The 20158-nt window shown below is 37.9% G+C and overlaps 1 protein-coding gene across 1 annotated transcript in view; it reads left to right on the forward strand.

The window, feature by feature from the left end:
• wdr25 (WD repeat domain 25) overlaps positions 1 to 20158 on the forward strand; it is a 35314-nt gene that overhangs the window by 13499 nt on the left and 1657 nt on the right. The window contains exons 3-6 of the mRNA XM_008399914.3: positions 5729 to 5876; positions 15437 to 15567; positions 19630 to 19800; positions 19963 to 20103. Of these exons, the coding sequence (XP_008398136.1) occupies positions 5729 to 5876; positions 15437 to 15567; positions 19630 to 19800; positions 19963 to 20103 (591 nt within the window). The remainder of the gene's footprint in view (positions 1 to 5728; positions 5877 to 15436; positions 15568 to 19629; positions 19801 to 19962; positions 20104 to 20158) is intronic.

A 20158-nucleotide genomic window follows, 5' to 3' on the forward strand; every position in this document is an offset into this window, starting at 1 on the left:
GTTCAAATGTTCATATCAGTGCATTCTGTTGTTGATGTCATGTGAAAAAAGGTTTTTTCATTACAGTTTTGCGAAATACATTAACTTCTAATATCAATAGAGTTGAAAAACTACCTCATCCTCCCTCAAAAATGTTTTTTTTCAAATTTTGCATGCTTCCTTCCACTAATTGTTTTTTAAAAATTATTATTATTCTAATTTATGAAATTTTAAAGTCAATAGAAACACAACTATAGATGCTATGCTAGCCTCATGGGGTAGGAGTGTCCTAACGTTTCTCACATATTTTTTGTTTACCACTTGTCTAAATCAAGGGTGTTCAAATTGGGGAGCGTGGGCCAATTTGTGGCCCCTAAACAGATTTTGTGCACCTCTCCCTCCCACCATACCACAAAAGTGAAAGAAATTAGGACAAAACTCAGGTTTTTTTTTAACTAAGTCTACTTACAAAAATGTTATATGAAGCACAAAATAATTATCTCTTGGCAGCTTTCTGATTTCCTTCTGTTGTCATGGTAATAAGGACCACGTCTACTCATTGACTTGTACTCTAAATTGCACCCTGGAGCACCCAAATCTGTTTTTAATTGCTTTATTGAAACTTGGCTGAATGCAGCAAATGTTTTCAAATGAAGCCTGACCCAGATCCTGTTTCTAATGGTGGTGGGAATAGACCGATCCCACAATAGAAAATAAACTGGACGCCTTTCATCCAATAACCAAACACATACAATCATAATCTTGTGTTACTTTAATTGAGTAGGTTAAGTAACAACAAAAATCATGATTTTTTTTTTGTGTGTGTGTGATTTTTAGTTTTTAAAAATCATATTTGTTGGGCTCATGTGACAAAAAGTTTGGTTTAAAGAGTAAAAATAAATAAATTTTTTGGTGTTTGCTGGAATCAATGCGTTAATCCTTAATTTTTCATAAGTGGAAGGATAAAGAGTAATAATGAAGAAGCCTTAAACGCATTAAATTTCAAAGAATGCCAACAAAAGTCACATCTTGGGAACTGATTTGATTGAATCAAAACAGTTTCTGTAGTCATTCATTAGCAAGAAGTGTTTTGATTTTCAGTAATGCTTAAAATTTTTACAGAATAGGCTCATTTAAATTTCCTTTTAAAACACTAATTCAGCATTCAGGGCTGAATTTCCATGGTTGTCGGTTATTTAGCAGCACTCCACTGTAAGGCTGAAAATTGCAGGTAATCATGATAAATTCAAACTTCTTATGCAGGAGTGTTTATTCTGTTGATTTATGCCGTCTTGTCACACATTATTGTTCCCTCATTGACATCCGCGATGCGCTCTATCTATTACCGCTCCGACTCCAGCCTTTGTTTTCCATTCTTCAGGAAGTGAATGGAGCGCCGGGATGTAATCAATGAAGTCTTCACTGTCCTCTCTGTGCTGCTGACATCCTTCATGCTTCCTCCCTCCTGTCTGTCAGTTTTTTTTTATTTTCATCTGTTGTTGCCATGGCTACTCCAGGTGTAGGCTGATAACCGCATTACCAATTTAGTTTTAATTACCAGGAGGACCTTAAGGAAGCCCCAAGGAGTAAATTTAACAAACGGGACGAGTCTCTGATTGTTTTTGATTATTGATAATATTTGCACCGCAGACTTTTGTGACTCTATTTTGGTGTCCAGTGTTATGCTCAGGGGCCATTTGCGTATGGAGGGATTTTCCTGTCATAATCCAAGAGCCCACATTTTCAGTCTGAAAACAGGATTTCATGTATTTTGTTCTCAAAACTTTTAATACTTTGCTTACATTTTCATTTTGAAAGCAGGACTTCATGTCTTTCTTTTCAAAACTTGTAACGCTTGTACTCAAAACTTCTCGCGCTCACACTTAGTATCTGCTGGAACTCTGCTCACTTATGGAACTGCCTTTTGGCACAGTCGCCTGGCAATCTCTAAGCCAATAGAATGAAAGTGTTGTACTGGGTGCGTTTGTTTCCTTCTAGTGGGTGTGCCTGTGTGGCTACTATCGATTGTAGCAAACTGCGCCACCCACTGGATGTAAGGAGAAACGCTAAACATCCGCCAGCAGTGTGATACTGATCGCTAACAGCTACTGATCTTAGGCAGGACTTTGTTCACCCAACCATATATATCTATATCTACGTATCTATAGATAGATATATAAATTGTAATACAGAAAACATGCAGAATCTTTTTCAAGTTTAACTTCACTTTTCCTACCAAAACAATAAAATAAAATAGAAAATAAAAATCTTTAACTACTTTACATGATGGGAATGAAGTCATAACATTACGAGAATAAACTCTTATGAGAAAAAAGTCGTAATAATTTGAGAATAAAGCCGTTACAAGAATGAAGTCAAAATAATACAAGGAAAAAATTCAGAACACGATTAAATCATGATAATATGAGACTAACGTTGAAATAATATAAGAATAAAGTCATAAAAATACAAAAATAAAAATACAAGAAAAAAGTAATAGAGAAAAAAGTAGTTATATGACAATAAAAACGAAATATGAGAATAAGATAATAAAATTACAATAAAACCAAAATAATTTGAGAAAAAAGTCGAAACAATGTGAAAATAGTCATAATTTTGAGAATAAAGTTGCAATTCTCTGAGTTAATTCCCGTAATACTACAACTTTATTGTCGTACTACTTCCTTCTTGTAATTTAATTTGTTTATTTTCTTAGGAATCACTAATACTGCATCGTAACTTTTTTTACTTCACTTGGACATATTTTTATTTTCTTATCCCACCTGACAGAAACGTCCAGTATATGAACTTTGTTAAAATGTGCCCTATATTTTCTCAGATTCTCCTGCTGCCTAGAGATGGCAGTGTTTCTCTAAGCCAAACATCTCACACACACACACACACACACACGCACACACACACACACACACACACACACACACACACACACACACACACACACACACACACACACACACACACACACACACACACACACACACACACACACACGCACACACACACACACACACACATAGAACCTCCACATCCTGCTGAATGAACAGCAGCTTCAGTAATAGTCGGCTCACTCCCAGATTTAACACGCTGCAATTAAAAGTACAACTCTCCTCCCATCTCTGTTACTTTCTGGGATTCTGCTTGTTTTACTTTCTGGATTAAAATGTCCCCTGATCCATCCGTCTCTCCTCTGGGAGCAGCAGCGGTACAGCTCTTCTCCCAGTGTTTCATATGCTGCTAAATAATGAAGCGCGGAGCGAGGCAGAGAGTGATCAGCCATGCTCAGGCGGATCTTCAAAGTTCCTCTGCTGCCTGGTAAAACCGGGGAAGGAAAAAAATATTCCCGTCATTAACGCAGAACCTCACCTCCGGACCGGACCACCCGTTGGATTTCATGCTAGGATAATAAAAAAAAAAAACATGACACTGATCAACATGTTCACCAGACGACCCTTTTCGGAAGTGACAACAAATGATTAACACCTTCTGTATTTATGCTACGTTCACACAGCAGCCCCAGTTTTTTATTCATGTATTTATTTTAGCCGTAATGCGATCGTATCTCCTCATGACAATCTGAACAACACATGTGGGATTTTTTCCCCCAAATGGGACCCAGACCACTTGGAAATCCAATTCATATCCGATCTATTTGTGACCTGAATCTGGTTTAATTCATCCGACTTGAACGTCATCAATACTCGACAAACGTCACTCTTCTGCGCAATGATTCACGCAAACGGGAAGAAAAACAGCAACTATGGCGGACTACAATGAGAATTATGTTGATTGGACAACAACTTCAAAATCGTAAACTGTTCTCCACTCTTAGCGTCCATGTTTACTTCCGCAAACACTGAGCACGGTGTGACGTTATTGCGCCCTCTAGTGCGCATGCGAGACATTTTCAGGTTGTTTCTAGTTCACATATAAGTCGCATATTTGGAAATGTGAACGACCACGCCAAAAAAATCTGATTTGACAAAAAAAAATCGGAATTGGGTTACTTCGGGCTGCAGTGTGAACGTATGTGTGTTATTTTCATCATTCAAAGCGGCGAGGCTTTAGGTTTCACTGCTTGCTTTTTTCTGCTGTTATCAGAGAAACCATTCACAACAGGAATCCATTACACCTGATTTACAACAACACTCAAAAGAATTTAATGGGATTAATTAGGAAACTAATTAGGAAAGTGTTTCTTTTTGAAACCCGAATAACAAACCTCAGGTATAAGGATTATGACACTTGACTTCTATATTTCTCTGAGCAAATTAATTTGGTTTGATAATTAGCGAAATTACATGTCGATCAGATTTCTGTAAGATTTGGAAAATGAAAAAATACACACAGTCCGGATGCATGTAAATATGTTTGAATATCATCAAAATGTTAATTTTTTTTATGTAATTCAGTTCAAAAAGACAAATAATTAACAGTTTCATTGCACACATTGATACATTTCATGATTAATTAAATTTAGAAAATTATAAATACAAAATTCAGCTTATCAGAGATTGTGAATATCAAAAGAATTTTTTTTAAAATTAAACTGAAAAAGAAGGTTCATGTAGGATGCGTTGCAGGTTACATGTGTCAAACTCAAGGCCCAGGGGCCAAATCTGGCCGCCACAGCTTTTTATGTGGCCCTCGAGTCTCCAGATGTCAAATGACATCAATTAAGGATTTTTGCGCTGAAATTCAGCCAAGAACAAATCACACTTAATCTTAATTTCCCTATGGGATTAATAAAGTTTTACCTTACCTTACCTTACACTAACTGTGAGTTTGTTGACCATTTTTCGCAGAAAATTAGCAAAAACATTCGGTTCAAGTGATGCTAACTTTCACCTGCAGGTGGCAGTGTTTCTTACTTCTACTCCACTTCAGTCTTACTTCGTATCAAATTAGTCTGTAATCAATATGGGAAGTAGCAAAAATTACATTGAACGTTATACATAGTTGCAAATATTGTAAAATACCTGGCCAATATTTGTAGATTAGCTCCACAAAATGTGTCATTTTGCAAAAAAATCACAAAACAATCCCATTAATGTAAAAAAAACACTTATTGAATGCAGAGGCAGCTATTTATTAATATTTTTGACTGTAAATGGTTTTTTTTCAGTACATTCAAGCACAACCGGCCCTTTAAGAATATATGATTTTGATATATGACCAGAAATGAAAACTTGGCACTCTTGGTGTAGGCAACCATAGACATGAATACTATAATATGCTGTTTATATTAATGTCTATGGCAGCCAACCACCAAGAAAAACCTCCTGTCAAAAATGTAAATTTAGCTTTGGTATACCTTGATGTTAGTAGCTGTGTTATGCATATTTATGATATAAAATGTTGTATTGAGGACTGGTTACCGGCTCATTTTTTTATTGAAGTTTGCAACAAAGCACAAATTAAATATCAAATGTGCTGTTTTAACTCTCCACTTCTCTTCTATGTTAACTGTGTTTGTTACAGTTCATTTAAAGTTAGGAGGAGATATCTCCCTTTGATGAGTTCTGCTTTGAAAATCAAATTAGCTAAAGAAATTAGATTTTTTATTTCTTTTTTAATAAGCGCATGCTGATTTTTGAGAGCTGGATGTTTTTTCTCAAGTACAGATAACGTGACGTTTTTCATCATCTTAAAAGTAGAAAGTGGGGAAAAAGGATTTTGCTGGAGGAGTGTGGGTTTATTTGTGACTTTGGCCCGTGTCCATGTCTGACAGGTGTGGGATGGAGCAGAAAGTGGACGACGCCTCAGGCTTTACACCTGCCACTCGGGAGCTGTGCGTGACGCCTGCTGGACCCCCTGTGGGCGACAGCTCCTCACCGGCTCATTTGACAACACGGCTATGATCACTGATGTGGAGACAGGTGAGTCGCACCACTTCTCGCTTTAAATGAAACACTGGTTTTATTTTCGTGTCTTTATTAGGCTTTGATAAATGTCAACAAGTATGTAGCGGAAGCTAATGCTAAAGCGTTAGCTTCCGTTCAAATTATAAAGACTGCAACCCCGGAGCACTAATTTAACTTCGACATTATAATTGATCTCAAAATAATATATAATTCCCTTAGATATTGTATTTAAGCTTTATCTGCTGTCCGTGTTCCTCTGTATTTCTTGTTATAAATAAAGTTTTTGGAACGTGAAGAAAGGAAACGGAACTGCTGCGTTGTAACCGGTCGTCAAAATAAGAGCATGAATATAAACGTCTAACTACTCGAAGAATTCTTAATGGTCGATAACCAAAACTTCAACACAGATATTGAACTTTATTCAACTGAACTTTTGCAAAATACCCAAGTAAACTAATGCTTTAGGATTTATCTGTAGTTTAGTGGAAGCTAAGTGTGATAAATGTTTTCAAAGTTAGCAAAATTACTAAACAACAATGAAAGAAATTTCTCAGCTATTAGCTTATTAGCAGAAGTGTGCTCACCACTGGTATATATGAATATTTCCTAAATACCAGATTAAGAATAAGAGAGAGTTTACATTCTTCTAAAGTCGTATAATCCCAATTTGGGGATGCACAGATGATGATTTCATAAGCACTTTGTAACAGCTAAAATGAAAACACTTGACACACCCTCTAAAATTGTTTATAGCTGCTTGTAATACTTTAAACACAAAATATACCTTCGTATGCATTTGGTACCAACATTGGTGCCAATCATCACTAAAGAAAATAAATTAATGGTGCTCTTGGAATGGCTGCTTTGCAAATGAGAACCAATAGGATGTCATAGCATTGTGACCAAGTATTTCAGCTTTTCAGCGGCACTTCACAAACTACATTATGAGGAAAAAAATTAAATTACCATTTGAAAACTGCTTTTGTTTTTTTGTTTTTTGCATTATCAAACTGTGAGGCTCATGCTGACCAAAATAAAAAAGAAAACTACAAATGAGAAACTTAGAAACTAGAGACTGCAACTCTAAACGCAACAAACTTTACTACATCATAAAATAAGTCCACCATGTCACGACACTGTCAGATTTTAACATTTTGTGATTTGAAACAATTAGCTTCAGTAAAAACAGCAGAAGAAAGAAAAACCTGGCAGTGAGTAAAACCACTTTTTCACACCACTGTGTATATTTCTCCAGTTTGTATTGACTTAACAGAAATCCTGTTTCTTGGCTGCTTTTATTAAACACTTTCCAACCGCACTGCTGGCGTTTTGGGACAACAAAGCACATTGGCAGCTGTACCTCCTGCAGTCCTTGTGTTTCTTCTCAACAGTTTGTCTTGTAATTTGCATGGGACGTGAATATCATTCTCTCAAGTTGCAGAACAGCTTCTCTCACTCCGTCTCTCAAGCCCTTGCTGAAAGAAAATCTTAGCAAATCATTTCAAGTTGGGGTATATTGTCAAATTGTAAAAGGCTTTTTTAAGTGCAGTGAAAGAAATGTGGCGCACTTCTCTTAAAATGTAGCTCTGTTAAAGCTGCAGAACCGTACAAGAAATCAATTGCCTCCAATTTGTGCCCTCGATTCGTTTTAAGTGCCGCTAAGTCTCTTTCGTTTAATCGTGTGGAGCCCAGCAGTGGCCACATTCACACAGAGGTTGGCACTTTCTGCATTAAGAACATGTGAGTACTCATGCATTTTACGCCTCCTTGCCCACAGTGATTTTATTTCTGTTTAATCTGTAAGAATAAAAGAATGAATGAGAACCGATTAAATGTTTTGTCCAGGAGAACATAGGAAAATCCATTCAGTTTTTACAGAAAACTGGATGATAAAACTGGGTTGATAACATTTCTGTAAAATGTTATTAACCCATGTGCTGCGTGTTTATTCTTCAGGTAATCCTTTATATACAGAACAGAAACCGCTAAGCTAACAACAAATTACGAAGTGGATGCTACCAGTCGAACTTTGCATTCATTTCATGATCTCACTGCTTTTGCCGCTGCTCCGTTCCGCTCCTCTTTCATGGTTACTTGCGCAACTTTACTTTGTTTCTCAGCAGCAAAATGCAGCCCATCGTTATTTATTGAAGATTTGAGATTTCCAAAAACAAAGGAATCTAATGTCTTGTTTCGTTTTGTACGTTTGGAAGCTCATTCCCTTTCACATAACCGGAAAAGCCGGGGAATGGCGGCACTTTTGACATTTCTCTGAGATTCAGAAAAATATGGTTTATTTATTTTAGCATAACTCTGGTTTTACTTGGCCTATTAACACAATTTAAAAACTGGTGTGTAGTTTATGATGTGCACTTTAAGCTCAAGTTGAAAGTGAGACTGAGGGAGGCGAAGTCTTGCTGCTACGCCATCAGAAACCAGACATGTTAAAAAGACGTCATAAGCCTATAATTTAACGTATCGATACTCGCGGATGAAAAATCGATACCTTCCGAGGGTGGAAAATATCGATACATATCTTAGAATTGATATAATTATACAGCCCTAGTGATCACCAACTGTCAAGAGCAGCTTAACAGAACTTAATACACAACTTCTTAATACACAACTTCTTGACCAGATAAAATAAGTTCAAAGAATAAACAAATGTTGACAAACTTCACTTGTATAACATCGTCAAACCAAAACCCTGTACATATTTATCAAAAGGAATGACGACTCTGGAGCTGTTTCCAGCTCCAGGAGTGTTTTATTTTCTGACCTGGAAAATGTTGACAAGCCCTACAGAGTTCTGTTCACTTGATGGTCCGGTTAATCCAGACATGTTTTTAGTGCTGACCTGCCAGAACTTTCTCCACACTGTGTTTCAGACAGAATAAGAAAACAAAACCCGCTGATGCTGAGTGTCTCCAGGGGTAACGGCAAATTACTTCTGCTTTTCCACATGAAAACCAAAGTGCATTTTTTAGTGTTCTACTGCTCCCTCCAAAAAATGGTTACAAACTATGCTTTTGGCCTATTTTTTAATGTGTTTTACTTCTTAACATCTTCGTTCTGTTAGGAGTTCATGACCAGTATCTTACCTAAAGTAGACATTACTCTCTCACCTGTTTTTATTTTCCTTTTCCAGCTTTTTGCAAGACAAAATGGTTTCATACAAGGCAGATGTATGAAACAACAAAAAGATCAAACAAACCGTCAAAACACTGACTGCAAAACAAATTTCACTTTAGTTTTGTACAAGGGTGTCCAAAGTGTGGCGCAGGGGCCATTTGTGGCCTTTGAACTGATTTTGTGCGGCCCTCATCTGCAATACAAAAATTAAACAAATTTGGCACATAGATGCAGATGGAGACTTTTAATTTGTAATGAGGGTAAAAATTATTACCAAAATAATTTTCTTACTCAGGAAAATGTAAAGTACAACACAAAGTTTTCATGTTTTTATAACAAAGTTTTAAGGTAAAAGTTTTGTTAAAAGTTTTTTTTTAACAAAAGTTAAAACACTTTTAACTTTTTGTAAAAAAAAAAAAAAAACAACAACTTTGCTGCATCCAAATCAGCTTTTATTCTTTCTTAAACTTGGCTAAATATAGCAACCATCTTGAAACAAAGTGATCCAACTCATGTTCTCATTACTAAAAATACATTTATGCAATCAAGCCCAAAAGTAAATGAAAACTAGAAGTCCTTTGGCAGATTATGTCACTAATAATATGGAAAATATGTGTTGTTTTAAGTGAAAATAATCTTCCAATGGAACTAGCACTTTTTCTGCAATTTTCAGGAATTATTCACTTAAAACAAGATACAATATCTTGCTGAAAATATATTTGTAACATAGTTTTGTCTTATTGAAAGTGTACTTAGATATGTGCACTAGAAACCAAAATTACTTGGTAAGATTTTGTGTTTTTGCAGTTCAGTTATCAGCAGCTAAGTTTATCCTCAAATATATATTTTTGATTGCTTGAGTTCAACCAATAAACATAAACTTCTAAGTAGGGCTGTTGTAAACGATTATTTTAGTAATCCAGTAATCTATAGATTTTTCTTACGATTAATCGAGTAATCGGATAAAAACAATTATGAAATAAAATATTGGTAAATCTTCCATAACACCAGTGTTACTATCGGATATCAACATCAGTCTATTTTTTCCACATTTGAGCTTCCCTACCTGTTACTTTTTTGTAGACCGGGGGAGCAACACGGGATATTTACGGCTCCTCCGTTCAGAAACTCATCTACCAGCCATGTTCCGCCTCCCGTTTGTTCAGACCGGGATGATATAAGTTTATTGTGCGGTTCGTCCGTAAAGCTGCTCTTACCCTGTAAGCATCAACCGTCAGCCGCCCGCCGTGTTCAGTCTCTCCGCTCACCTGTAGAAATCCTCCTCAGCTTCTTCCCGCCGTTCAACCAGCAGCTCCGGAGCAGAAAGGCTGCCGAACTCCCGGCATCGCGCCGGTCATTTTAAGGATGTTTATTGGTCCCACAAAAACGATGAAAACCCGGAATTATCACCAATCAGTAAAATCCCCGCGGGCCGAACTTGAAGATTGGACTTTATGCCGCTAACACGTAGCTTCCGTCAACAACTCAGAGGCGGAAGTCAGAGCTCCGCGCAACGCAAATAATGTTCCGGCTGAAACACGGTGCGCTAAATGATAAAACATAAATTAACGAAGCTTCGAGGCAGGTCAATTTTCCTCGAGGAATTTTAATAATCGAGGTACTCGAATCACTCGAGGAATCGTTTCAGCCCTACGTCTAAGACACATCTTCGCGTGTTAACTGGAAATAAATACATATTTATGATGACAAAGAATCCGGCTTAATAAGATCAGCAACATGGTTTTGCTATCTAAAAAAATAAATACTTCACTTCTCTCCAAGTCCGTTGGATCAATCATAGATCAAAGTTTTACAAGCTGCGATTTATTTTTCAAGCTTAAAGAGAATGACCCAAACTAAAAATAAAAAATAAAGCCACCATGATATCTGCATCTTTAGGGTCAGCACACGGCTGCACTTCCTCTTTCCGAGCGTCTGTCGATTCTGTCAATAAAGCCTACGGATAATAGCTTGGCCAGCCCATTAAACACGCAGGCAGCTCCAGGAAGGGAATCAATAATGGATACATCACCACGGGGGCAGCTGCCATGACCTTACACTGGGACGTCGCTAACCACAACCGTAAACAGACAAATGCTTATTTGATCGCCACTGTCAAAGCGGCTTCAAAGGAACAGCTAAAGAAATGCCACGCATCCAAATACCTCTCATGCATAATCCTATGAAAGCCTTTTTCTTTTATAACATTTTTTTTTATTCCTCCCACTACTGTTATTCATTCATATTAGAAATTAATTATAAGTCTATTGTTTCCAGGAGCGAGAATCCTGCAAGCGAGTGCTTCCTGGAAAGGGCAATAAGGCCGCGTTCCTATGGCAGCGCGAGATGAAGGGAATTCAATTTAGTTGCATATTAATGTGGGAGTTGGGAACGCAGCCCGGTTCCTTCATGGCTTCATTGCACTTTAATGTGAAAGGGCTGAAATGAAGTCGCTGACACTTTAAACTCGATCACAATCGAAAACACAGAAAATGAGCAACATCCTTAAAATCCCTCTGAGTGTTTTAGGTGCATTGCGTCTTTTTGAGTCTTTCCCTCCACAATTATTGGCATGTGTGCTAAAAACACTTAGAAAAGCTTTAAATTAAATGGTTGCTATGGAGACTGACCGTTGCTATGGTTCTCGTATCAATTATTGCTCTGGATGGAGATATGGGCAAGTTTTGTTGTAGCCATGCTTTGGCAAGTTCTCTTACCTTTCCCATTTTGAACAGTGAAGAAAAACTGGCTTTTTTCAGACACATAAAGACAGCTATAAAGTCGGTCTTCTGTCACTTGAAGAACATTTCTAGGTTTGAAATATTAACAGGCCGTTCACAATAAGCAACAAATCAATTAACCATAAGATAAATTAAAACAAACTTAGTAATTTCCATCTGCATGATTTATCGTTTTTCTCTTTTCTCTCTTTTTCTACCGAAAACTGGATGACAAAAGTCTTCAGTCTGGTGCTTTGGTCTCAACTAACCCTTATTTTGAAGGGCAAATTTGTTTGCAGACTTCCTGATTCCTTTTATTTGTTGTTTCTGTTGTTTTGTTTATTTATTTTGGATATTTAAAATGTTTTAGAATTTAAAGTTTATTGATTTTTGAGAATATGTTCTTGCATTATTATACCATTACCACTATACTACTTAAAAATGGTCTCAAAACAACAATATTATCATTTATTACAGTAACTTCTGGGGCAATTTGTTGTCAAGAAAAATTAGTTTTTGTCACAGGCCTAAGGACTAAAGACCCAACAAGCTCTAGAGAAACTCATCCATTCGTTTATCTTTAGTCGCACTGATTACTTCACAGCTCTGCCTAGAAAATCCTCCAGCTGCAGCTGATCCAGAATGCTGCTGCTGGTGTTCTCACTAAAACCAGGAAGACAGAGTCCATCACCCAGTTCTGAAGTCCGTACACTCAAAGAATAGACTTTTAACATAATCATGTTATTTTTATGAATCACTGAATTACTTAAAATTGTTCTGTTTTAGGTGTTAAAATGCAGTTAGTCAGTGCGGGCGCAGCGCTGCTCACTGCCTCATCGCCGTCATATCCCACTCAACACAGCCGGCCTAATGTCGTACTACAAAACAAAAGTTTTGCAACTCAACCGAGAAACTTTAAAATATTCCTACAGACGTGAATTCCTCCAATCATATCGGTATTCCTGGTGTTGTTTACTTTTCACCTGTATCTTAAGCTTCAGTCTTAAGCCATTTCTCCAGTATTATTTTAGGGATGCATTCACATCAGCCCTGTTTAGTCCACTTAATTGAAGTCTAGTTTGTTTGTCTAGAAAGTCCGTTTGTTTGGGGAGGTGTGGATGCGCAATCGAACTGTAATGCGGACTGAGCGGTTTGAATGAAGTGTGAATGTAAGCGGACTGGAGACCGCTTCAAAAGCGGGAAGCTGACTGCAGCTCAGGGCCTTCTGGTCATTATTTTACTCTTTGCTCTGCGGGTTAGCGGAGGTGTTGTCGGTAGCCATGGCAACAGGTCTTCATGTAGAGTCAAGCAGACACAGAGAGTGAGGAAAAGCAGGTTTTAAAGGATTTAAAGTTGTTTTTCTCCTGTTTGTAGTTTATTTTCTGTTTGCCGTGGCACTCTGTAATTTTTAAACCTTCATTAAAGACAGAAACTAGACGAGTTGTTATCAACTGAGATGAAATATTTCATAAAGGATAGGAGCCATGGTTTGTTAAATTTTAATGATGTAATTTTAACAGCTGCAACTAAGTAAAATGGAATTATTGACCAATATAAAAGAGAAATTTGCTTAGTGCTTTCTTGCATCTTGACAGAAACTGAATTATTTGTAGGTTTATATCCAGAGAAAATAATGTTTTGCTTATTTTACAAGCCAGATTTTATAGAAATTGGGTAAGAAATAAGAACGATACAGCCATTTTTGTGACAGATTCCTGCTCATCCCACATTCGAACAATCTGGTTTTGCGGACATGACTCAATGACTCACAGTAATGGCCGCCTGCAGGAGCATCGCTAGCGTTAGCGGCTAACAGGCGATGTATAAACCAGTAATGTGCATCAAGGGAGAAATCCTGATACCACTCCACTCCGAATTTGTTTACATTTTGTGAAAAAGGAAGTCGCGCTCTACTTCAGAGGTTTTTGTGTTGTTTCCTTCAGTAATTCTTGTTGCAGCGCCCCCACAGGTGAGGAGTGGAACAGCTCTTTCAATTAGTTTGGATCATTTGACAGATTACAGTGTGAAAGCAAACTGCAGCAGTTGAAAATGTAACAAATGTTACAACTTTGACCCCTTAATTGAACCGGGTCCACAGGACTACGTAAACCTTTGGTATGCTAACTTTACACGACACACATCAAGCTCATGTCCTGGCAATTAAACGGCCCCGTGGACCACAGTTTGAGAAGGAGTGCTTCAGCGGATTAATGTGACTGCCAGGCCCTCTCTGCCCTGAGGGCCTGGCAGTCACTCCATATGTCATAAAGCCATGTCAGCTGAACATATAGACTATCCCAAATGGATCGCCCCCGTTAGCTTATCCGTCATCCTGAGACAGCTAATTAATTTAGCCTAATTAAAACATGAGGATGCCCCATTTATTACAAAGTAAACGCTCCAAACATGAGTTTCAAATCTTTGTTAGGGATCTTTGCTGCGGGTAAGCCAATTAAGCATGACGTGTGGAGCTGATGAAAGAGCCTGTTAAAACTTTGGTTCAGATCCACTCAGTCCCATTTTGGACCAAACTAGTTCACAATGAACTGAGAGACACTTGGTAGGGACAATTTCATAATAAAGTGTTTTTGTGTGTGTGTTGAGGGCTTACAGTGGTTCTATGTCGCTTGTTTGATGAATTAATGAAGAGCCGCTGAGCCCTGAGCAACCTTTTGAGTTCATCCTCATACTTTGGCCTCATGTTTCTCCGAAAAGTCACTTTTGGTCCCACCCTGTCACAACTAATTAGACTTAAGCTTCTCTGTGCTCTTGTTTTAATTTTATATATGACATTTCTAAATCAACATAGAAAACACAGCCTCTAGCCAAAACAGGATTTAATTATCAACTTCTTTATCATCTTAGACACAGATAAGACCAACATTGTTTGCCTTCACTGCAAAAACACAAAATATTATCAAGTATATTTGTCTAGTTTTCAAATTACTCTTGAAATTAGAGAAAACTAAAAAGTAACTTTTCAGGAAGATTTAGGAGCTTGGATTATTTCACGTATAACAAGGCATTTTTTTCATACCATTAGTGAAATAATCTACCAATGGAACCGGTACGCTTTCATCAATATTAAGGAATTATTGTGTCTTTGTCTGGTGAATATTTTGGTTACAAAAAGTTTGTTTTTCATTCTATGGGAGGAAAATCCAAAAATTTTACTCAAGTAAGAGAAGAAATACTTCATAACTAAATTACTCAAGTAAAAGTAAAATGTACAGTGTAATAAAAATACTTTGAAAAAACGTACTCAAGTAAATGTAATTGATTAAAAGTAACTAGTTAGTATCCAGCTCTGGTGAGTTCCACACTCTTGATCCCAATACACATGCACTGTTCAGTAATGTTTCAGAAAACCCACTTGATATCATCATTTTTAGAATTACATAACACATATTTTTTATATTCTACCACTTATGGAAACACCAGCTGCACTTTTTCTGTCTAAATTCACAAGTTTTAAGCACCAATTAATAAAATAACAATTGCCAATGATCACCGTTTTTTAAAATCTCCAACTCAAAACAAAACTTGTCAGTCATATCTCGACATTTAAATCCTAGCATTTCCTAACCATAAATATATGTCAGGGTCAAACTGTTTCCACTGATTACATCTATTATGTTACCTATTAATTTGTACAATGTAATGATTTTCAGTTGTAAAAATGGGTTTTAAATGGGAGCTTTATTGTTCTTTTATTGTTTGCAGGGCAGCCGACAGTGAAAGTGGACAACCAGTTTAAGGTGATGTGTGTGGTTCTTCACCCCGGCAGCCCAGACGTTTTCCTGTGTGGAGGTCACAGCTCGGTGGTGAAAGCCTGGGACTCCCGCTGCTGCAAGGTGAAACCTTCATCTCCCTTTGTCTTCGTCAGATTTAGAAAAAGTTTTCACAGCGCTTTAACTTTTCCATATTCTTATCACAAACTTACAAGCACAAACTTTTTTTTTCATTTCAGAAGCTAGCATATTTGTTGTTGCCATCAACATTTCTTACTTTAGGAAAACGGTGTATATCGGATATTAGCCCAGATTTTCGTGTCGGTGCGTTCCCAGTTGAAGTAGAGCTGCTGTGTGTATAACTAACAGTTTTAATTCTCATAAATTGTTCCTGTGAAGCTGCAACCTGGCGTTTCTATTAAATCTAATGGGTTGCTTTATATGATAATCCTGCTCACTTCCTCTGAATCTACGTGTTTGCATGTAATTTCTTCCCTGAGCGACCCGACTCAGCTCCTAGCAGGGATTTTAGGTTTAACGCAGCGGAAATGCTGCTGCCAGCAGGCGTCAATATGAGCTGCAAACAGAGCGTAGCGCAGTCCTCTCTGAAAACAGGCTGGTAAAGCTGCAGAGCCGGGGGTGCGGCTCGCTTTCAGGCTTCAGCTGCTTTTCTGTGGAGTAAAACTACCCCGACGGATCAGATCCAGTCTGCCCAGAGGCCCAGCTAGTCAACCTGTAGTCTGAAGGCAGATGGACTCTGGAGGCCCTCCTGTGTTACGTCAAGGCTCTCTGACAGGAGCAAAAGAGGAGACTGGTGCAGGTGGAGTGAGAGCGGCAGCCTCCGACTGAGATCAGATCTGTTAAACCAGAATAATTAAGTATTCTTCCACAGTAAGAAAAAGGCCCCCCTGCTGTTTGTAGCTGTTTCACATAATTTATTATATGTATGAGTATTACTTAGCTTTTTTTAACTGATTTGGGTCGAATTTGTGGACCTACTATGCAAAATTCACATTTTGGATGTTTTTCTACTGCTATTTGGGTTTCTGCTGCTTCTTAAAAACATCCCAACTCTCAAATGTTTTTCAAACACATCTTTTGGCAATAAGTTCATGTTTTTTTTTTTTGAGTCTTTGGAAAATGAGCTGTTTCAAAAACCTCCGGAATGTTAAGTCCTTGCGCCGTTACCTAGCAACCCCTGTGGAATTCCGCCCGTTACCTAGCAACCAAAACTGAGTTCCAGCACTTTTGGTCGGCTGGTTTTACCGCTGTATTCAAATTCAAGAATAATTTATTAATTCCAAAGGGAAGTTAAATGTTGTAGCTCATTAATTCAGATTCTTCTAAGAGTTATTGAAGGTGTGATGACTTCTGGCTGGAAAAATCTTTTGTAGCGGTCTGTATTACAGCGAATCTGAAGAAGCCTCTGACTGAAGATACTGTTTTCTCAAGACAGTCGTCTCATGAAGAGGATGGTCAATGTACAATGGCTGCTGGAAAATACAAAAAGTGTTTTGTTGTTAACTTTCCATCCAGAAACAACTTACTGAATTCTTATTGGTTGTGCAGGAGGCTCCACTTCTGTTTTTCAAAGATGTACGATTGTATAACCGTGCATCTATTTGACACAAACATGCCTGAACTTCCACCCAGAAGAACTGATTTCCCTTTCGAATTAGTTCTAAATATGTGTTATATAGAGATGTGCCGATCAGGTTTTTTCCTGCCGATTCCGATTCTGATCACCCATGAGGGCCGATCACCGATACCAATCACAGAATTATTATTTTTTTTATCATAAACACTACTGGTTACATTATGTGGAAAAAGGAACCATGAATTCACCTTAATTTAGACAAAAACTTTTTTAAATAACTTTTTCCAAGAAAAAAACAAAACAGGCATTCTGCAAATTGTACTGCTATCAGTAATACTATCTTTAACAGACTGATAACATATGGAGGCTCTGAAGAGGCTAAATAATGCAAAGAGCCAAAATAAAACCTCTCAACATTGGCAAAAAATTCAAGTATAAAACTTAACATTCAAAGGCAAAAACAGGTTCCATTACAATAAACAATCCTGAGTTACTGAATGAAAACTTCCTGATAGCATGGTGGCTAGCTGATTACTGCTAGTTCTGAGTGGCTGTTTCTGATTGAGTGGAGTAATTATGCAGAGCAGGGAGGAGATCGATTATTTTTTAGAGATTATCTGACTCATGTTAGGACAGCGAAAGTTTTAATACGTATGTAAAATGTATTTTTTTAGGTTAGATGCTGCAGCTTTAAGCAGAGGTTCGGTGTGAGAGTCACTACCAGGTGGAGCAGAAGCGGCGCTCCGTCTGTGAAATATTACTACCTGTAGCATAGCAGCGGTTCAACAGCGAGAGCAGAACCAGCGTCTTACATTGCAGCTCGAAGACTTAAATCATTTTGCGGGTTATTTGTTTAGCTTTCTGACCGTCATGCTAATCCGGGTGAGTGTTTGTAGCTGTGCTGCTTTACCTGCTATCTGATCCTCCGTATGTCTTTTTTACTGCAGTGAACCTCGATGTAGCAAAACTCCGTCAAGTATGACATTGTTTTTATGTCGTATTAGCTTCGTTGTGTTGATGCATTTTGACTTGCTTCAATTTTCCGCTGCAACATGCAAACTTCCCCATTCACTCAGTGCGTTATAGTTCCACATCGCTTAGGATTTGTTGCTGCGCGTTTGTGCAGAGTGAAGAAAAGAGGAGACCAGCTGCACAGGCAGGCTGAGAAATGAGATGCAGGTGATCGCTTTTTCACGGAAATCGGCCGATTATGATGGGTGGCCGATCGATCGGCACACCTTTAGCGTTGTACCATGCAGAAAGGTTTAAGTCACTCCAAAGTGTTTTGTTTGTGATTTTTGTCCCGGTTTCTGTCACGCCTCAGCTGGACAGATGGCCTCAGATTTGACGCCATCTTTGTGTGATCAACACTTTGTGCTCCGACTGAGGAAGTGTGAGGTCAACTTTGGACAACAATCCAAAGTTGATCCCTGGTTTGCAAACAGGGATCAAACTTTGCAAACAAGCCGTACTTGCCTGCATTTTCTGACCCTCCTAACTTGATATTTAATGTTTAACGTGCTGCTGATCTGCAGAGTGGGAGACGAAGCGTTTCGCTGACTAATATTTGAGGGAAAACTCTGAAATAATATCCATTTCTGCTCTCGGCTCCTTTGGGAAAATCACACTCAGGGCCGGCCCAATTCTTTTTGAGACCCTGAGCAGATTTCTATTTGGTGCCCCCTTTACCAACATGCTAACATCAAATACCTTGTAATTCCTAAGCTTCTCTATCTGTACGTATCTACTATCATTAGCATCATTGGTAAACGCTACCAGTGTTATTACAGCTATTGATTTCAACCTCACAGGAGTTACAAACTAAAAAATTATGAATTTTGAAGAGATTAGCCATTATTTGCGCAACAGCTATAAAAACCATAATACAGAAATTGTTTTGTCATGTGTAATAGGATTTAGTTTGTACTATTCAATATTATTTTAAGTATACATGTTTTTCATTATGCTAGCTTGGTGCTCTTGGGGGCCCCCTGGTGGTGCGGAGGCCCTAAGCAGCCGCTTAACTTGACCAATTAAATACAGTTATCACTTTTTAGTTTTACCACAACTGTTTTTGTCTTTTTATTTTTGTACTTAAGAGAATCATCAGTTTCATGTATAAGAAACTGGAGATCAAAAAATCAGATTTATTTGCAGAAGCAGATAATTGTTGCATCTTAACAGAACTTTAGGTTTGATATTTAGTAGATTTTAAGGAAATGTTTGTTACACTGCAAAAATACAAAATCTTACAAAAATTGTTAATCTAGTCCAAATATCTTAGAACACTTGAAATAAGACAAAACTATCATTCCACTGACAAATTGTTTCACTTATAACAAGACATTTTGCCCATTTTATTCAAACTTTAAATTCTAATGAACATTTAGAACATTTACCACTGGAACTGAAAGACATTTTAAATAAAGTAATTAGTTGCATTTACTATAGTTTTAACCAAAAATTCACCATAAACAGACACAGACCTGCAGTTTTTGTTAAAGTTGTATAAGTTTTTAATTGAAATAAACCTATACTTTTAGTTACAGTCATGTTTTTAATATTTGTGCGTGTGTTTTCACCTGAAGGTGGTGAAAACCTACAAAGCGGCCGTCCAGCAGACCCTGGACATCCTGTTTCTTCGCGATGGGACGGATTTCATAACGAGCTCTGACTGCGTCAGCCGGGACTCGGCCGACCGGACGCTGATCGCCTGGGATTACCGCAGCACAGCCAAGATCTCCAACCAGATCTACCACGTAAGCAGAATTTTAAATAAAATGAAATTTGGCTACATCTGGCAGAATCAGGCTTAAACTTACTGAATCTGAACAAATTGTTTGGGATTATAGAGTAAATGGATTTCAGTTGTTTGTTTTTGGTGTTGAATTTCTGCTAGAGGAACTCGTTTTTCCCAACAGGAGCGGTACACGTGTCCAAGCTTGGCTCTCCACCCTGTGGAGGATTCGTTTGTGGCCCAAACCAACGGGAACTACGTGGCGCTGTTCTCCTCACAGACGCCCTTCAAGATGAACAAGAGGCGACGATTCGATGGACATAAGGTCAGGAAATACCTCAGAGGTTGGATTCAGCAGGACAAATTCCTGCAAACGGTGA

This window comes from Poecilia reticulata, chromosome 22 (assembly GCF_904066995.2).
Source record: "Poecilia reticulata chromosome 22, P_reticulata-male-v2, whole genome shotgun sequence".
NCBI lineage: Eukaryota > Metazoa > Chordata > Actinopteri > Cyprinodontiformes > Poeciliidae > Poecilia > Poecilia reticulata.